Source organism: Fusarium pseudograminearum, chromosome 1 (genome assembly GCF_000303195.2).
Source record: "Fusarium pseudograminearum CS3096 chromosome 1, whole genome shotgun sequence".
Classification (NCBI taxonomy): Eukaryota; Fungi; Ascomycota; class Sordariomycetes; order Hypocreales; family Nectriaceae; genus Fusarium; species Fusarium pseudograminearum.
In genome coordinates, this window is record NC_031951.1 from 5896010 (window position 1) to 5912968 (window position 16959).

The window sequence follows — 16959 nt, forward strand, 5'->3', positions numbered from 1 at the left end:
CACCCCCCCCCCCCCCCCCCCGGACACTCTCACGTCTCTCTTTTTCTTTTTTTTTGCTCAAGGCTCCAGAAGCCTAGCTTAGCCCAAGAGACAGAAGACAGACCCCCCCTGGTCAACTTCTCATCCTTCTTAAACTAGCACCCATCCCCTTGAAAACGAGCCCGGGCGAAGTAAACCAAGACCAGAAGTACAAAGCGCCAGCACATCCCCATCCACTTGAAACAAACAGAAAAAGGCTTTAGCTTCCTTGCTTGTGCTCCCATTATCATCCCCTTGTACAACCAAATCTCCTTTGGACCTTGCTTGACTCTAAAAAAGAACAACTACGGCTTGCTACTGCAACATCTATATATTCACACTACCCACCACACATATCATACCTCTCTCTTCCTCCTCTCTCTCATCATGTCTGCCAGACCTTCAAGCCACCACTTTGGATCAAACAGCTCAACATCATCATCTCGCTCGTCATCATCATCGTCCTCTTCCGACTCGGGTTACAGACACAGCATGGACGCAATTGCTCTCCCCATCGCCTCGGTCGAGGTTGTTCGCTGCATGCGATGCGCTCGCTCCGTCGAGACCACATCTACCGACGACGTCAGCACAATGGGCATGGTCCGCATCGCCCACAACCTCTACTACTGCGAACGTTGCGCAAAGATGGTCGGCTACAAATAAATGAATAGCGTCGACCGTGGCAGCAAAATGCTTGAAAACAAGTTTCGAAAACAAACAGCACACGATTAGTTTACCTCCGGACACTGGCTTCCAGCTTCTTTATTTTCTTCTTTCTTGGTGGAGGGAAACAAATCATCAACCAACAACACACAGCATCATTGCGACAGATCATCTCTTGGACGTCAAGGGAAAGGATGGATGGACTACGGCCTCGACACTGCCGCATCAACGACATCCCGCCCGCACCCTCCGTCATGGAAATTGAGCAGCCTTCTATGGCAGCTCAAACCCAAGAGAACATAGCCTATTTATCGCCGCCAAAGCAGATGTATACACGACCACAACCTGCACCTGGACGATAAAAACATCAGGCATACTCTTTGACGCAAAAACCTCCCCCTCCCACGATACCAATCAACAGCCACGACCCCTCCCATTCCTCCTCACGATTGCGAGACCATTCAGGAACCCTAAAAAGGGAACTCTGTCCAAGGGCTCAGGGCATTCGAGTGATTGGGCGCGGCGTGTCCGGGATCAACAACGGGACCCCCGTCAGCTCCCGGATCAGCACAGCCTACCAGCTTTCTTGGCTGGTGCTGGTGCAGATTTGGAGCACATCACACCCAGATCAGATCAGATCAACACAACACCCTTAAGAAAATGAGAGCGAGCACATCACTGCCTCTTGTGAAACACCACTGGAAAGCTTGGTTCGCTTCTTATTTTTTTTGTCTTTTCTTCTTTTATGACCACATTTTTTATTCTTCATCATCATTCTTAACGACTTTGATGTCATCATCATCATCATGTATATGGAGTTTTCTTTGGGATGGGAATTGTAACATTTCTTATTATATACCTAGGGATACCCTCTGTTTTTTTTGTATCTGGCGGGCGCATTACTTGGAAAGAAAGGGTTTTTGTTGTATCATCATCAATATGTATGTATCGTCGTGGAATTGAGAACACGCAGAGAGACCATGGCCTGGTGCCTGGCAAATGCCGATTGGACAGTATTTTTTACTCTTATATTTATCTTATTTATTCATGATAATTCATTTCGCCTACGTCTATGTCTTCCATCATGACAGTTTATCAGGTCATATGTGTCTTTCTTCCACCAATGTAATAAATGTAGTCTGTGCATTGCATATTTGTAAACCATGCCGTTGGTCCCTTTTTCAACACCTGACCTTTACTGACTTTTTGACCTCTGGCCTGTCCTGTCCTGTCTTGTCATTCTCCGCGCTACGCTCACGAGCCGCTTTTCTCCGCTTCGCATGGCTGCTAGCATGCGTTCAAAAAGTGTCTTGGACCAGGGTCAGTGATGCAACTATTGGCTCTTTTCATTGTATCTAGACGTTGGAATTTCCATTTTTACGACCCTCTCCATAACCAATGGCCGATAAAGTCGAGTGCAACTTCACCATGTTGGCGCCGAGGCTCACAAACCCAGCCACTGACGTCTGGGCCCCATCTTGCTGCTACTGTTGTATGGTATTTCCATGCCAAGCCGTGGAGATTGTACATGCGACAGATGGGCAACGTCGTAAAATCTTCAACCGGGCTAGACGCGATATTCTCTCTCTCGTAAATGGGGTCTAAAGAAGTCTGGATGGATTCACAGAGTAGAATGCAGATGCAAATGCAAATGCGAATGCGAATGGAAACTCTGTTAGGTTAAGTTTGACATGTCTCGTATCACTTCATTTCGTCTGGTCTCAATTAGAGTACTCATTATTCCCGCCGTCCGTCCTCCTTTTTTCGCCTCCCCCTTTCTGCCGTTACCGTTTTTGACACTTTGTCTGGATTCGATTCTCCAGGTTTTTTTTAATCCCGGACATGGCTGATGGCTGATCAGGTCTGGACTGGACTGGAGTTCTGGAGATTTCCCTCGGCTAGGGTTTCGGTTTCGTTGTCTCCCAATTGAAGAAACAGAGAGAAAAAAAAAGACGAGGCATATCCACTCCTCGGTTTACTTGCTTCATTCTGCTGGGTTTTTGGTGGGGACCTCGCTTCGTAGTTACGGTTGCAGCAATTTTTCATTCGTTTTCCTTATTCCGCCTTGGTTTTTTTCTTCTTGCTCCCAGCTCCCTTTCCTTCATTTGAAGCTATTCCCACATGTGTCCCACTTGGTTGTGCGTGAGAGCCTAGACTAGAAAGAGAGTCCATTATCTCGGAGATACGTGGAAGATTACGACTACTCGGCATGGGTATGGACGCCAGGTCGACTAGGACAGGAAGATGTTATCTGTTGCACAACATGCAGATCAGAGGAATTGGGCTGGGCTGGGCTGGGCTGGGCTAGGCTATTGCATAAACTCTACGTAATACCTGCCTATACCTGTCAAGTAATGACATTTGAGACCTTGAAAACAGCTGCAAACGAGCTTCAACTAACAATTGATCCAAAGTCAATTCGAGTGTGTAGCTACAGATTAGAGCATCCTTAATCAAATACACTTCTGCAAGCCATGCGCCATCCGTCTGTGCTAACTCTTTGTTGGTGTTTTTTCCGCTCTTGTTCACGACTCGCTCACTCCCTCCCTGTCCTGTCCCGTCGAATTGTTACCCCGGCCTGGCTGGACAACGGTAGTTGACTTTTGAAGCAGCAGTATGGAGAGCTTTGAGAGGCTAATGTGCGAGTTTCCCCTCACTCAACCACCGACAAGTCCGACTCCCCCAACCCCTCCTCCAGCGCCAGCACCAGCACTCAATCTGCGCGCGGTGCGCCTGCAAGGAAACAAAGTTTTGGCCTGTCGCGGCAGTTGGAGGGGGCAGTCTAAAATAATTAGGCTACCTATTATAAACTGTCTTTTTCTGAGGCTTGCAGAAGCAAAAGTGCAATGCGGGAGACTGGGCTAGCTAGGCCACTGGAATGAATGCGTTACATGGGCTTGTTTCGTGTAGCATAACTACCTAGCTTAGCTATGCCGTCCCGTCCGTTATCCTTCAGATGCAGGTCTAGATTCAGCACTACCGTAGCTGTTGAAGAGGGAGAAAATAAAGATAGAAAAGATGGCGCTGGTGGCTTGGCTTCAATGCCGGAACAAAGAGCCCGAGCGTATTGTGGTGATCGCCCTCTGTCAGTTCCATTTTCGACACTCTCCACATCCTCCTCTTCCCCATCAAGTGCCTGAATCGTACGTCTAATCTGTACGATTATGTAGATAGCTGCGGATACAGTAAACTGTTTTGCAAGTCCCGTGCCAAGCCTGATTTCCTGTTCGGTTCCTTGCTCAAGTCAAAGCCCAGGGTCATCCAACGTAAACCAAGCTCGAAATAGTATCTTCGGCCCGCGGGGTTACAGCGAAACCGGGGTTTTTGCACAAGCTTCCTTCAAGACAGGAACTGGCAGGGTCTGTATCTAAAAACTAACGGACCTCTGACCTCAATTCAGGACCAAAAGCTGACATGCATTGTAACCGTACCTGTCTGTGATGTGAGAGTTGCAGCTGTGTCAGTGGTGCTGTATGAGACTATAATTGTAATTTGAGATGCCATTTTCTTGGCAATGTGTTCCATCATAAGCAATTAGGGACAGAAAAGCCTTATCTTACCTTTGACTCAAATGCATGTCTCTCTCCCTGTCTTGGGATATGAGACTGGTCAACTTGGCTGTAAGACAAGCAGCACGGAAGCTTCTTTACCCGTGATTGACAAGATTGCTTAGCTCGCCGTTCTAGCTCCGACTCCCCGAACTTGAGTTTCACATCGTCGTTCGGTATCTTTCTCCGTTATACGACGGTATTAACGGACCTTTTAATTATAAATAAGCAAGATAGATAACCAAGATACCGAGCCCGGCCCGCCCCATGCTGCGTATACCACGGAATTGGATATAAAATTTGTTTCCTAGGGCCGGATTAAGCTCAAGTCCGCCTGGGCCGCCCTAACACCGGTGTCTAGATGTGGCATACGCAACACGGCCGCCGAATTTCCGGTGTGCAGTTCCAATGTCATTCCATCGCTTCCGCTATGATGTTATTGCCGTCATCTTGACTTTCACTGTTACCCTCACCATCCATCACGTTTGCACAGGCCTTCTTCCATTCACTACGACAACAGGTTGACGTCTTTTCCTTCCAAGTCGGTCAGCAGCAGCAGCAGCTTCGGTCTCACACACCCCCTAACCAGGCTACCAATAAGACACAAACACCACTGTATCTAGCCTGAAATAAACAGCTGCGCCAGACTGAATACAGCTCCGATGTCATAACGCACCCCAACGCCCGTACGGAGGGGACGTTTTAGCTCGCCGCAAGGGATGACGTTAGGTTGCTCTCATGCGTCAAGGGTTCTCTTCTGTCTTGGAACCACTGGCCCTTGATGTCACAGGCGGGTTTAGTACTAAGGTGACAGGAACCACACCGCAAAGTAGGGCAAAGGAACAGGAGAACAACTTAAAAAAGAAACAAATTAATAATGACAAGATCTGTTCAACCATCGTGCTGGGAAACTATGGGCTGTGAGATGGTTTCCCTGTGGAGAAATGAAACGGGAGATCATCAAAGAATTGTACATATGTTCTCCAGTTTTGAGCCTCTTGGGAAGATCGATCTCGAATGAGAGAACAAGTGTTTATCTTGTCATGTACAAGAACGTCAAAAATAGTAAATAGCTTTCCCTGCCTCGTAAACAAACCAACAAAAGAACAGGTTCCCCTTTTCCACCCTCCGCGCAATTCCCTTGCGCACACCACCACTGCAACCTGCATGGGCTTCCCGCACAAAGACCCTGCGAATGCCTTCACTTGCGCACGCGTACAAGACACAAGAGACAAGCTACAAGGGAGGGGGGGACCCACGCCTCTTTCGTCATCCCGCACACTGACCTCATCGTGCAGCCCCACGACTCACTCCATTCGCTTTCTGTGGTGTTGCACACAGAAAAATAATACCTAATAAAACAAGGCGGTCTATAAAAAAAACATCAGAAACAGGCGGGACATGGGGGGGCGTGACGTCGCTTACGGTCCGTTTTGAGGTATTTGACAGCTCAGGGTTTTTGAAGCAAAACGGTGCACCAAGAAGGAAAAGTTCCTGAGGCGTGTGCGCGATGTGAGATGCAAAATGCGACATGATGCAGATGATGATCAAGGGCCCTTTTTCTGACGGCCAAAACGGTCATCTTTAGCTTAATTGCGGTGGTTATAGGGCTGTCCGTTGCCATCTTGGCGGTCAATCAAGGATGCTTCTGCATTGTTTCTAAGAATATTCCATTTTAGACTGTCGAGATACCTTTTTCTCGATCATCTACATACTGAGGTTTCATCCATACAGTATACTATCCATCTGTACATACATCCATGCCAAGGCTATTTCCCAACGCCTTACTCCAAATCTAGTTCCTACAATCAGAATTATAACGTCTTATCCGAGCCTCATATTCATGTAACCAAATAACCAATGACCGTAGAGCATCAAAGCTATCAGCCCTCCATTCGCACGTCTGTCTCCTTGCCGAGATTCTTTAGCAGGAAACTGCGCTTAAAGTATTCATTGGGATGAACAATGGTCTCGAGCTGTGATTGAGTCATGACGCCCTCGTCCTTGGCCTTCCTAATCTCTTGTTTGTGCAGATGCTCAAATACGCTGGGACATAGTTAGTAAATGTAGACAACAGCATTACCAGACAAGAACTTACCGATTGCATGCCATGTGGAACTTTTGCTTGTCCTTATCCTCCTTAACACCCTGAAGAACAGAGCGATCATTGACACCCATAGCCTGTACGAGTGCCGACAGATTCTCCAAGTTAAAGTGTCGGTACGGGCATCCATGAGCCTCACCGGGGCCAGGGGGGTGTTCTGTGAGGATCTTCTGGCAACTAAACGGACTGTAACCACCTCCTCTTCGGTTGGAGTCGCCTCCAACATCACCATATACGTGACGAATATTGTAGCGGTACTCTTTGTTAAACTTATCATCTGTCATCTTGTTGAAGCTCTTTCTCCAGAACACAAGACACTCCTCCAGATTAAGACCGATGCCCTTGAGGAAGAGCGAGTATTGCAGTCGACCAAAGTGCTTCAGATGAGCATCTCGACGTAGTGAACGGTGCAGGTGGGACATGCAGGCTGGGAAATGTTGAGACAGGTTGTCGATGTTGGCGGCGCTGATTTCTGCACCAGGTACTGCGGCTGTGCCTGATGTGTACGAAGCATCGGGGGTGATGAAGTTCTTGGAAAGATGGTTGAGGATGGGGGTAAGTCGGTCGTCCTCGTCGAGTCGGGGAAGGGCTCGGGCAGTCAACTATTCAGGCAGTCAGTATTCAGGTCGCCCACCATAGTTTGGGTCGCCGTACCTCAAGTTGTCGTTCTAAGCGCGAGGTGAACTCGGAAACCACCATGCCGGCCTGCTCACGACCAGGTACGAAGGCCTTTCCAGCCTTGAGGAACACTCTTCGGCTCTCGATCAGATCAGGAACTCGTTCCCAGTCCACCTTGAACCAAGTGTCGTCGTCGTTCTCGCCCTTTCGGTTGCTAGTAAAGGCAGCTAGCTCCGCAGCATACTCCCTCCTATCATCCTCCGTCACATCCTCACACCAGTCCAGACCAAGAGTCTTGACAAAGGCTGATCGCTCTGAAAGATCGTCCTCATTGAGTCGTAAACGGAAAAGCATTGTCTCGACGCGGGTGAACCGACGGCGCAGGTCTTCAGTAGACGAAAAGGCTAGTCGTAGAATGAAGTGGCTGTAGTGGTCTTTTTGTCGCTGCTCAAATAGCTTCTTGGAGCTTGAACTATTGGCCTCGAGGTTCAGGTGCTGCTTGAGAATGGGCTTCATGTGGGTTGCTGTCTCGGCGGGTGTCTTGTTGCGGAAGGCGCATGCTTCGAGTTCGGCGAGAACTATCAAGTATTAGATGTGTCGTTTATTGTTGTGCGATTGTATGTTGCCTACCTCGGAGTCGATCGATGGCCCATTGCTCGAACTGCTCGAGTGTGATATCGGCCGTGGGAGGATCCGTGTAAAAGTTGAGACGATAGGGATAGTCGAGGTCCTTGTATGTTGGTGAAGCAAACTGCTTCTTACGGTGGTCGACAACGTTGCGCCGTTTGGGGTCAATTCGGTTAAAGTCTTGCCGCAACATGATGCCGATGTCGATGTCAATATCGTTGGAGATGTGTACTGTGGTTTGTGAAGACGAAATTACAGGCAAGGAGTGAAAGAATGGAAGGCGTAAAGTGGGAGACGCGACTTTACGCGGCTGGCGTCGCGGGGCGGCAGGTAATTAAGAGGTTGCGGGCCAATCACAGTTCATAAGATGGGTTAGGGTGTTCCCTAGGTGATGTTAGCCTCTAGGCCCACCGAACCCTTCAAATACTACTGATCTGATGGAGACGACGAGAGCAGGAATACCTACTAAGTTAGACGGTCAATTAATGCTTGTTGAGATATACCTACTACGTTTCATTAGAATAGATGAAAGGATTTGCTGTTCCCTTCTCCATCCCTATCCATCTTCAATGGCAGAAAGTATTTTTGTGTTAGTAATGGATGTGCACCAGTGCGGCACTGGTTAGATCGATGACCTCACTCAGAGCCATTGCACATCTTTCATCTTCTGTGTCTCACTTGTTCCTTGCACATGATACCTCATAGGTAGTATTAATACCACCATGAAGAAGGATTTGAGAGGGAACCTATCCAGTTTATTCACGCCATGCCAGTCCAATTCAGAAACAGGTCTGGGCCATCGGAGCCTGTCGACTGTTCTCGTACCATATCATTCAGAACCCCAGCAACAGTGAGTTCTCAACATACAACCAACATATGGAATCAGTTGGAGACTTACAACGATTAGCTCAACATGGATTGCGCCTTAAATTCGTCCTTACTATTGACACTGCCCCCCGAGATCCTTACCATGATCTTCGAACAAGCCCCACTGGTGGACAAGGTTATGTTGGCCACGAGCTGTAAGAGGATGCTCGCCATTGGGAGGCTGTGTAAGCTGTCAGTCCCTGACCGCAAATACCATGGCGCACCTTGGAGTGTAAAAGCCGTGGAGGAAACTACGGGGCCGTGCTCGTGTCTGCATATGGAGGAACTCCTTGGAAGGTTTCGACCACGAGATGTTCATGGTCGACCAAGTCGTGCATGGAGTTGGTGTGTTGACTGCAGCATGTTTCGCCCGACAAGACGAGGATGGTGGACCAATGAACTAAAGATAATATGTACTGAAAGGCAACTGCATTGTGCTGGTCCGTCTATCAATTGGTACAGTCGCGGACTCAAAAGGCAATGCCCACGTTGTTGGTTGCATGAGAATGAATGGGACAAGTCTGAGGATTTGGGTCACATATAAGCAAGAATACCCGGAACAGTTGTGTCTGATTTAGTAATTAGCTGAAGATTGTTACAAATGACGATGGAAATAATCCATAGCTGCAGGTAATGTAGGTATCAAGACACGACAGTCTCGTGATTGCTCCCCGCTTTCAACCGCCTACCTACGGATTCCTAACTTTCCCCACCCACACGACTCACACAAGTTGCCCAATAATGTCTGTTACCATGTATTAGGAAACCCATCAATGTCCGCTACAACAATTTATCAGATGTCGCATCAGGAAATCCCGACTTTCCTCCAACAATGTTGATTCACCTCCTTCTTCTCTTCAGAATTAACCTCATGTCAGTGCCGTGCAGCTTCAATCGAAATTCGTGGGCGTGTCCTCCATGAGCCATCAACCTACAGCCATGTCAATTCCAATCAATATCCCTGCGCAGCCGCTCCATCGCCAGCGCTCGCCATTGGACTCCTCGCCGTTCCCAGAAGATGAAGGTCCGTACATGGGATATACCGAAACTTTTGAAAAGTATGTCGCGCTTTATCGTAAATTTTAATTCGTGCGTATGTTAACAATCCAGTGGCCACATCTACCGCGCAGTGTCATCTGGCTCCGGCAGATTCGTTGCGGCCGGGCCACAGAGCAACTTGCCATCCATGTCCTTCGTCGTCGAAAAGGAAAGAGCAAGTAACATTATCACCATCAAGTTTAGAAGCAGAGACCTCAAGCAAGTCATCTGCCAAGTTCTCGGGCACAAGATCGTTCCGCCCTTGCAACTTGCGCTCAGCATTGACCAAGTTCTCCAACATTATGATAGCCTGCGAGCTGAGCTAGACTTCTTGGCAGACAACCATCCATACGACGATACAACCAAGGAGATGCGCTTGCTTGTTGATGACCTCCTGCTCGAGCGGTCTCTCTACGATGGATCCAACATGGGTCGACTACGCCAGGAAGGCGTCGTTACTCCCTCCCTTCTCCGAGATATCCATCAACGAAACATGGATCTTGGAGTGAATGACCTTGAGGAATGCTTCCAGCTTGGAGAGATCAGCGAAGAGGATTCAAATGAGTTCCTAGAGACCCAGAATGCCCAGATCAACAAATTTGCACGAACGGGTAATTTGGACCTTCTCAGTGGGTTTTGTGAACCGCTTTTGCGATCCAACGATATCCAGATCATCTACGATGCTGGTCTTCTCTCTCAGATTCTTGACGAAGGCTTCTTCGATATATATGTGTATATCTTAGACCTTGTTGAACGGACACGGTCAATGGAGGGAGACATGCCGAACCCTGATTATCCCGATATAACGTACGATCCACTCTGTGTCGCTATCCGTCTCGGTCACTGCCCAGCTGTTCGTGCCTTGATTTCCAACAAACTCGATACTTTTGAAGGACGAATTGAAGATGCTGTTGGTCATAGCGACCGCGTCTTTACACCACTCCTGGCCGCAATTCTATGGCAACAAGTTGCTGTAATCCGTCTGTTGCTAAGAGAGGGCCCTCTGTATCATTCCGAGTTGGTTAAAGCCAACAATTTTGCAGTCGAGATGGGATTCACGGATATTTTGGACGTTCTGGCAGACCTACCGAAGCCAAAGACGTCAGCTCATGAGGCCATGAGCGCCAAGTACCCAGTACCAAGGGCCCCCCAGTTCTTACCTACAGGTAGATACTCGCCCTACCAAAGACCAATTTTCCGTCCATCGGGTGGTAACAGCAGCATATCTGGTATTAGCAGTGCTTTGTCTGGTTCACGGCAAGACCAGATGACAAAGACCACTCCTACACCTTTCATGTCTCATCCAACCAGCCCTGGGACCTCTTCGGTGACAGTCTCTTCCCCAAGAGTGCCCGACTTTTGCATTTCACCCCAAGATCTCTCAATTTCCCAAGTCTTATCACCTGTCTTATCGCCCCAGTTTGATCCCCCATCTGTGCGAAGTACTCAAGCGTGGCCCTCTCAAGACCCCTACAGCACTATTCAAGAAGTAATTGAGAGACCGATGCTCCTCGATTTTACCCGCAGCTACAAGCGTAGAAGTCATCTGGGACACTCATCTATGCTCCGCTTGCAGCAAAGCTGCCGGAGAATTAAAGAGTTCTTTGATCAGCGTGGCGACGTGGGAGAGTATGGTACCATCCGAAATCATTGCATAAACCCCACAAGTCTTTCCAGGTCGGGTCTCAATCATTTACGGAACATCTTGAGAAACCAGGCACCACCTGGACTCGCACCCGTTCTCCAAGCCCTTCTGGTCGCTGACGCGCTGATCTACCAGCTTCCAGATAGTAGGGAACGAGATACCGAGTAAGTATCAGACTGATGGCTAGTAATGTTGAATAACTAACAGTATACAGATTTACTCAGGATCTATATCGGTGGAAAGTTGTGGCCCTCGAACGAGAATTAGACAGGAAAATGTTTGACGAACTTGTCCGTGCCATTTGGAAGACCGAGTGTCTACCCCCCAACACGCTGCCAGCGTCTCGGGAGGACGCCCTGCGGTTCGGTGAATTGGCTAGGGATCTTGTTTCGGTCACTCATATCAAGCCCCCTGACCTAAAACCCGTAGGCACTCGGATACGGGCTATACAGCGAAAAATACAGGGCTACCACAAGGGCTCTCCAAATGTCGAGATGATGGCGTTACCCGGCCCAGAATCTACAACTGCAAGGGGAGACAGCGCGCTCGATGTACACGTTGTTGAACCCAGGGTGGTTCTTCTATTACAATCTGTGGCGCTCAATGTCCTGTTTGCAACTTCATCCGGTAGGTCTTCTGCACTCAAAGATACACAGTTACTCGAATTAACAGCCATTTAGCGATCCAAGACGTCGAGGACAGCGGCTCGTCCCAACACTTGTTTGGAGCTCCTGCCAGCATCAATCGGTCAACAGCGATAGTTGAAGATTATCTCAGCTTCGACAGAAATAATTATGCTTCGTACGATTCTGGTATTGGAATGGAGACCCCTCTCGAACACCCAATGAGCCCATGGATGTTGGCCATGAAAGGTACTTGTCGTCAATCATACGTTACGATGCTCTTTTTAATAATTCACAGATGACCATATGGCTCAAGAGTCTCTTTATCAGCCTGAAGAAGCCCAGGATGCATTGAACTTGGACCCAGCCCTTTTGAGCTTTGGGGACAACAGCCTGATGCTGATTGAGCAGCAGGAAACAGGCATATTTTTCGATGACATCTTGACTCCTCCAGCGCAAGACACGGCGACCATGCTGTCTTTCGAGACTCAACTTCCAGGAGAGTCAGCCCAAAGAACGGAATACAAGGACTTTCGCGCGACTCCGAGCAACATAGATTGGTTGGATGAACGTACAACCCCCCAACAAGAATGTTCAACGAGAACGGCAAACATGAGCTGCCCCGACTGCGGCAAGGTCTTGTCTAGTAAGTCGAACCTCGGTAAGCACGAGCGCACTGCGTGCCCGAAAAAGCCTCCTATAAAGATGCCCTGCCGGTTTTCTCGATCTGGGTGCGATAACAAGTCCAGTACAGGCTGGAATAAGGCAAACCATGAGAGGTATTGGTGCAGATATAACCCCAATCGGGAGCGAAAAACATGAGGTGGCTTTTCCACTCATGATATTTAATGACATGATTTGAAGGCATGGAGTTTGGATACTTTTGGGTACACGGGTAAAGGCTAGTTAGTGGGCGTCCAAAACGCCATCTGCATTTTTCTAATGAATGACGTCTTTACGATAGGTAGTTACGATTTAATGACTAGGTAGTACTGTAGCATGCATGTCAATTTATTGTTCATTTGACTAGAGTGCTTTCTTTCGCTTGGTGGACTTGACAAATAGTCATGGTACGGTTAAATGGTCGACTGGGTTGACAGAAGAAAGTGATTGTCACTGGACCCTTGAGTTGATCGACTTAAAAGATGCAATAGTTTAATCACTCTGCTACGGGCTTAGACGACCTCTAGGACTTTTTTATTTTTGCCTCTAAAGCTCAGATCCCAAGTTTTCTACAACCTACTGTTTGCGCGTCCAGCTTCAGAGATCACGGCAGAAATAATGAAGTGCTAATACAATTGCACAACCTGTAAACAATGATGGCGATAGACGTGATTCCCCAATCAAACAAGCAGCCAATATGAAGGATCTGTCACGGGTGATGCAGGAACAACAAAGTGCAATGTGGCTATGGCAGCTTCTCGGATTTCTGCCCTTCCGGAGCTATCACCTTCTTTGACTTGACTGTCCTGTTGAGAAATGCGCAACAAGCTATCTGCGCCTAGTGTACTATTGCGCGTTTGGGGGCTTTCTGCTGCCCAGGTCAAGTAGGGCTGAAGATGTCGGACTCGACTCGGCCGAAGGGCTGAGGCTTCGGTATCAGACAAGAGCGAATAGAGGGTGAGGCCCCCCGTGACAGCCGGGGGTATGGTCCCTAGCGGAGTGAGGAACCGTTGGAAGTGGAGTGAGCTCGGGTCGGGTACTACTGGGGCGCCCGACAGACAGAGGCACACCTAACCAAGTTAATATCTGTAAGGCTGAAAAGATGGATCGACGAGATTTGTAGAGTACAACATCTACATACGACACACAATGCGACATGGAAATGTGGGTATAAATCACTTGGTAAATACCTACAGATAAAACTTAAGATACCTGATATACCCACAGACTCATGGAGTGACTTGGCGAAGGATCAAATGACTCGACAACCGTGGACGGGTAAGAAATAAGCACCAGACAGGTACCACGACGCTAAATTGTCGCAAGGCATAATTGATTGATGAGCGGGGATTCCCGTCTCAAGACAAGACATGGATGATTCAATCACCAGTCCCCACCTCAGAAGCGCTTTCAGTCCATGAGAAGTATTGGATATCACCCACTTCTGCCGCTACACACACTCTCTGTAGGTACATCTAACGGTCATACAGCCTTAATGGGCTGAACTTAGCTGTGCGTGTTAAGGTTGCCTCTACTCCTTCCTCTTACCCCTTCCTCATCCAATACGTTAGGAAGGTACCGCGCTGATGGATGGAGCGGAGTGGAGTTGACGGGAGGGGGGATCAGGCAGGGTTTGAGCTTACAGAGAAGGAAAGAAAGAAGTCAAATCATCGGGTTGCCTACCGTACTTACCTAGCCTTGAATCCTTTTGGTTCCGCTCTTTTTCAACTTTCTGATCATTATCAATGTGACGTCCTTCTTCTTCTTCTTTCCTTCTTTAATCTTCACTCTCCCCAATTTATATACACCATTACGGCACATTACAACACATAACCTCTACGGCCATCGATTCACTCACTTCATCGCCACCTACCAGCAACACACACACAACTCAATAAACCCAACAAGGCAATGTCATAATGGCTACCTCGGGCGTCTTCTCGGCCAGGCGTCGCGCCACACCCGGTGATTCAGACGACACCGATTTGAGCCTACCGCGTTGCGCTCCAGGAAGACGAATCCCTAGCGCAGAATGGGAAAAGAAGCGTCCAATCATCACAAAACTATATCAGGAAGAGAAGCGGCCGCTCAAAGAGGTCATGGAAGTCCTCGAGCGTGAACATGGCTTCACTGCAACGTGCGTAACAACACACTCTCTCATTCTCATCACGGGTGATTGACCTCGAGTTCTGCAGAGTCAAAATGTACAAGTCGAGAATCTGGAAGTGGGGGCTGGACAAGAAACTAAAGAGCGATGAGGTTCTTGCCATACTTATCCTCAGGACCGAGCGTGAGGCCCAGGGCAAGACGTCCGAGTTTACCATCCGTGGGCAACCGGTCGATATCGATAACATCAACAGATACATCCGAAGGAATCCACAGCTTGTCGCTCGCTTCCGTGCTGGCGTTGTGCCTACCATCCAGACGACTCTCGAGGTTCAATGCCATACACCGTTACCTTCCCACAGCAGTCCATTACCACCGCCGCCACCTGAGGAGACTTCTCATATAGACCAGGTCATCGATCTGTTCACGAGCTATTTCGACACGTCTTTCACGCAAGGAGCCTGGAAATGCGAGTACAACGTCAGTTGTGGCAGTCAAAATACCGGCGATCGAAGCGTAGAGTTATTTGAACGTGTGGTGACAAGCTTTGGCTTGGTCAACAGATCCATGATGAGAAAAGACGACATATCTATCGGCACCATTCTTACCCCCGCATTCGAATCACTCAAGGAGATAGTTGCCTCTGGGAGCCCTGTCTTCGCTACCCGAACGCCATTCTTACTGTGGTACCTTTATCGATTCCATAATGGGGACCTCCTGGGGATCGTTATGAAGTACCTCGCAGGTCTGATACCTATTATCTTAGGGCAGAACCATCCCATGACACAGATCTGGCAAATAGTTGGGTCTCCAGAGTTTTCAGAGCACTATGAGTTATCTACACGTCTATACTCCTCACTTGTGCCTCTCTTCGAAGAATGGATTGGGCCAGCAAACGAGCTTACCACGATATTATACTGCGATCATATTGACTGTCTTTTCCATCACGACGAGACAGCAGAGGCACTCGAAGTCTCTGCGATATACCGAGCCAAGGCAGAGGCTACCCAGCTACGGCATCCTTGGCTCAGAGAACTCGCCATCCTCCAGACCGGCATTGTCTGTAACGTGAAAACGTCTGAGAACAAGATCGAAGAGGCTATACAATACCTTCACACTCTCCAAGAGTGGGACCTAGACGAGGAGCAACGAGCCGGCATGAACGTCCAATTGGGCAACTACAGCTACCAGATGGGTGACTTGTCTCTGGCCATTGAGCGTTTCCGAGAAGCATCCAACCTCATCACCGCCTGCAAAGGAGACGAGCGCATCCTCCTCAGCTCCCTTGCCAATCTTGAGTCTGCACTACACAAGAAAGGAGACACCGACGAGGCAGCCCAGATACACGAGTTTCGTCTCACACGACTATCAGACTTTGCCAAAGAGTCTGGCACTTTTGCTAGCTCATCCTACCCAATAGAAGGCGCAGGTAATATGCCTGATACATCTACCGCGCCCGTCAGCCCTATGGGCAGTTACAGCTGGGACGGTCAGCAGGTATCTGATTGGCTGTGGGGAGATGATAGCCATGGGAGTTCCATTCCGGTGGTGGGATTGACACAGCACCTGCAGGGTTGCTGACGGCCCTTTACTTGCAAGGCACACCGCGGGCTCTTGTGAGTGTGTTGGCGTGAATTGCATCTTTTGTATATGCGGTTTGGGCGGACTTTTGGGATTATAACGCTTCTACGAACTAAGGTACGTGTTACGATACAGAGAGGGCTGGAAATAATACCAGTCAAGAGATTTTGGCAGGATCAGACATCTTTTAAGGATTGGTCTGGAAACGCATGTTGGGCGTATTTGACATCATATGGAGACGAAAACGGAATCATTTTTCGAGGTCCTATTGACTCCCTACGAGGGCTGTACATTACTTTTAGGTTGCGGAACCTTGATATCAGAGATCACATATTGAACCCACTTGCACAAATGCTCGTTTCATTGGTAACGTGTGATCAGCTTGTCTGGTGTATGGCATGGCCACTTAAAGTATTCCTTAAAGGAATAGCGGAAGCTCATTTGGTGTGCATCTATTATCTGCGAGGCTTGTATTTGCATCGCACAATACCCAGATATAATGGGGGATGTGTCAGATCGTCGACGGTAAACGTTGAACGACACAACGTTATGCTACCAGGCTCCCTTTGAGCCTGCATGAAAGAGGGTTCAGCGTATAGCCATGATTTCTATGTCTGTCACACTCATCGGCGCCTGATCCAAGCCAATGCGTCAAATGAGCCATTCTATGTCTCGTTTTACAAATACCTGACGGAATAGTTGCAACAGCGCTTGTGAACATACTACACAGTTTTAAATTACAGACTCCCCTGTAACAACAGCCAATAGCATCCGGTATGGTGTAGTGGCTAACATTTCGCGCTCTCATAACCTGAGAGATCAGTACCGCGGAGCCCAGGGTTCGATTCCCTGTACCGG

General features: G+C 48.6%; 4 protein-coding genes across 4 annotated transcripts, besides 2 other annotated features; 3 read left to right on the forward strand and 1 right to left on the reverse strand.

The window, feature by feature from the left end:
• The first annotated feature begins 2 nt into the window (after window positions 1-2).
• Window positions 3-21: a repeat region.
• Window positions 22-405: 384 nt separating this feature from the next.
• Window positions 406-681, forward strand: FPSE_11146 (uncharacterized protein; the record flags this gene model as incomplete). The annotated part of the gene is made up of 1 exon (XM_009264263.1): window positions 406-681. The coding sequence occupies one exon, from the start codon at window positions 406-408 to the stop codon at window positions 679-681; it is 276 nt and encodes a 91-aa protein (XP_009262538.1).
• A 2280-nt stretch (window positions 682-2961) lies between these two features.
• Window positions 2962-2992: a microsatellite.
• Window positions 2993-6112: 3120 nt separating this feature from the next.
• FPSE_11147 (uncharacterized protein) lies at window positions 6113-7771 on the reverse strand (the record flags this gene model as incomplete). Its single annotated transcript, XM_009264264.1, has 4 exons — window positions 6113-6275; window positions 6328-6935; window positions 6988-7529; window positions 7582-7771. The coding sequence occupies 4 exons, from the start codon at window positions 7769-7771 to the stop codon at window positions 6113-6115; spliced, it is 1503 nt and encodes a 500-aa protein (XP_009262539.1).
• A 720-nt stretch (window positions 7772-8491) lies between these two features.
• On the forward strand, window positions 8492-12573 carry FPSE_11148 (uncharacterized protein; the record flags this gene model as incomplete). Its single annotated transcript, XM_009264265.1, has 8 exons — window positions 8492-8630; window positions 9070-9080; window positions 9334-9503; window positions 9556-11292; window positions 11343-11755; window positions 11809-12000; window positions 12050-12397; window positions 12506-12573. 8 exons carry the CDS (start codon window positions 8492-8494, stop codon window positions 12571-12573), a joined length of 3078 nt encoding a protein of 1025 aa, XP_009262540.1.
• Window positions 12574-14333: 1760 nt separating this feature from the next.
• Window positions 14334-16101, forward strand: FPSE_11149 (uncharacterized protein; the record flags this gene model as incomplete). Its single annotated transcript, XM_009264266.1, has 2 exons — window positions 14334-14551; window positions 14610-16101. The coding sequence occupies 2 exons, from the start codon at window positions 14334-14336 to the stop codon at window positions 16099-16101; spliced, it is 1710 nt and encodes a 569-aa protein (XP_009262541.1).
• Window positions 16102-16959: the final 858 nt, after the last annotated feature.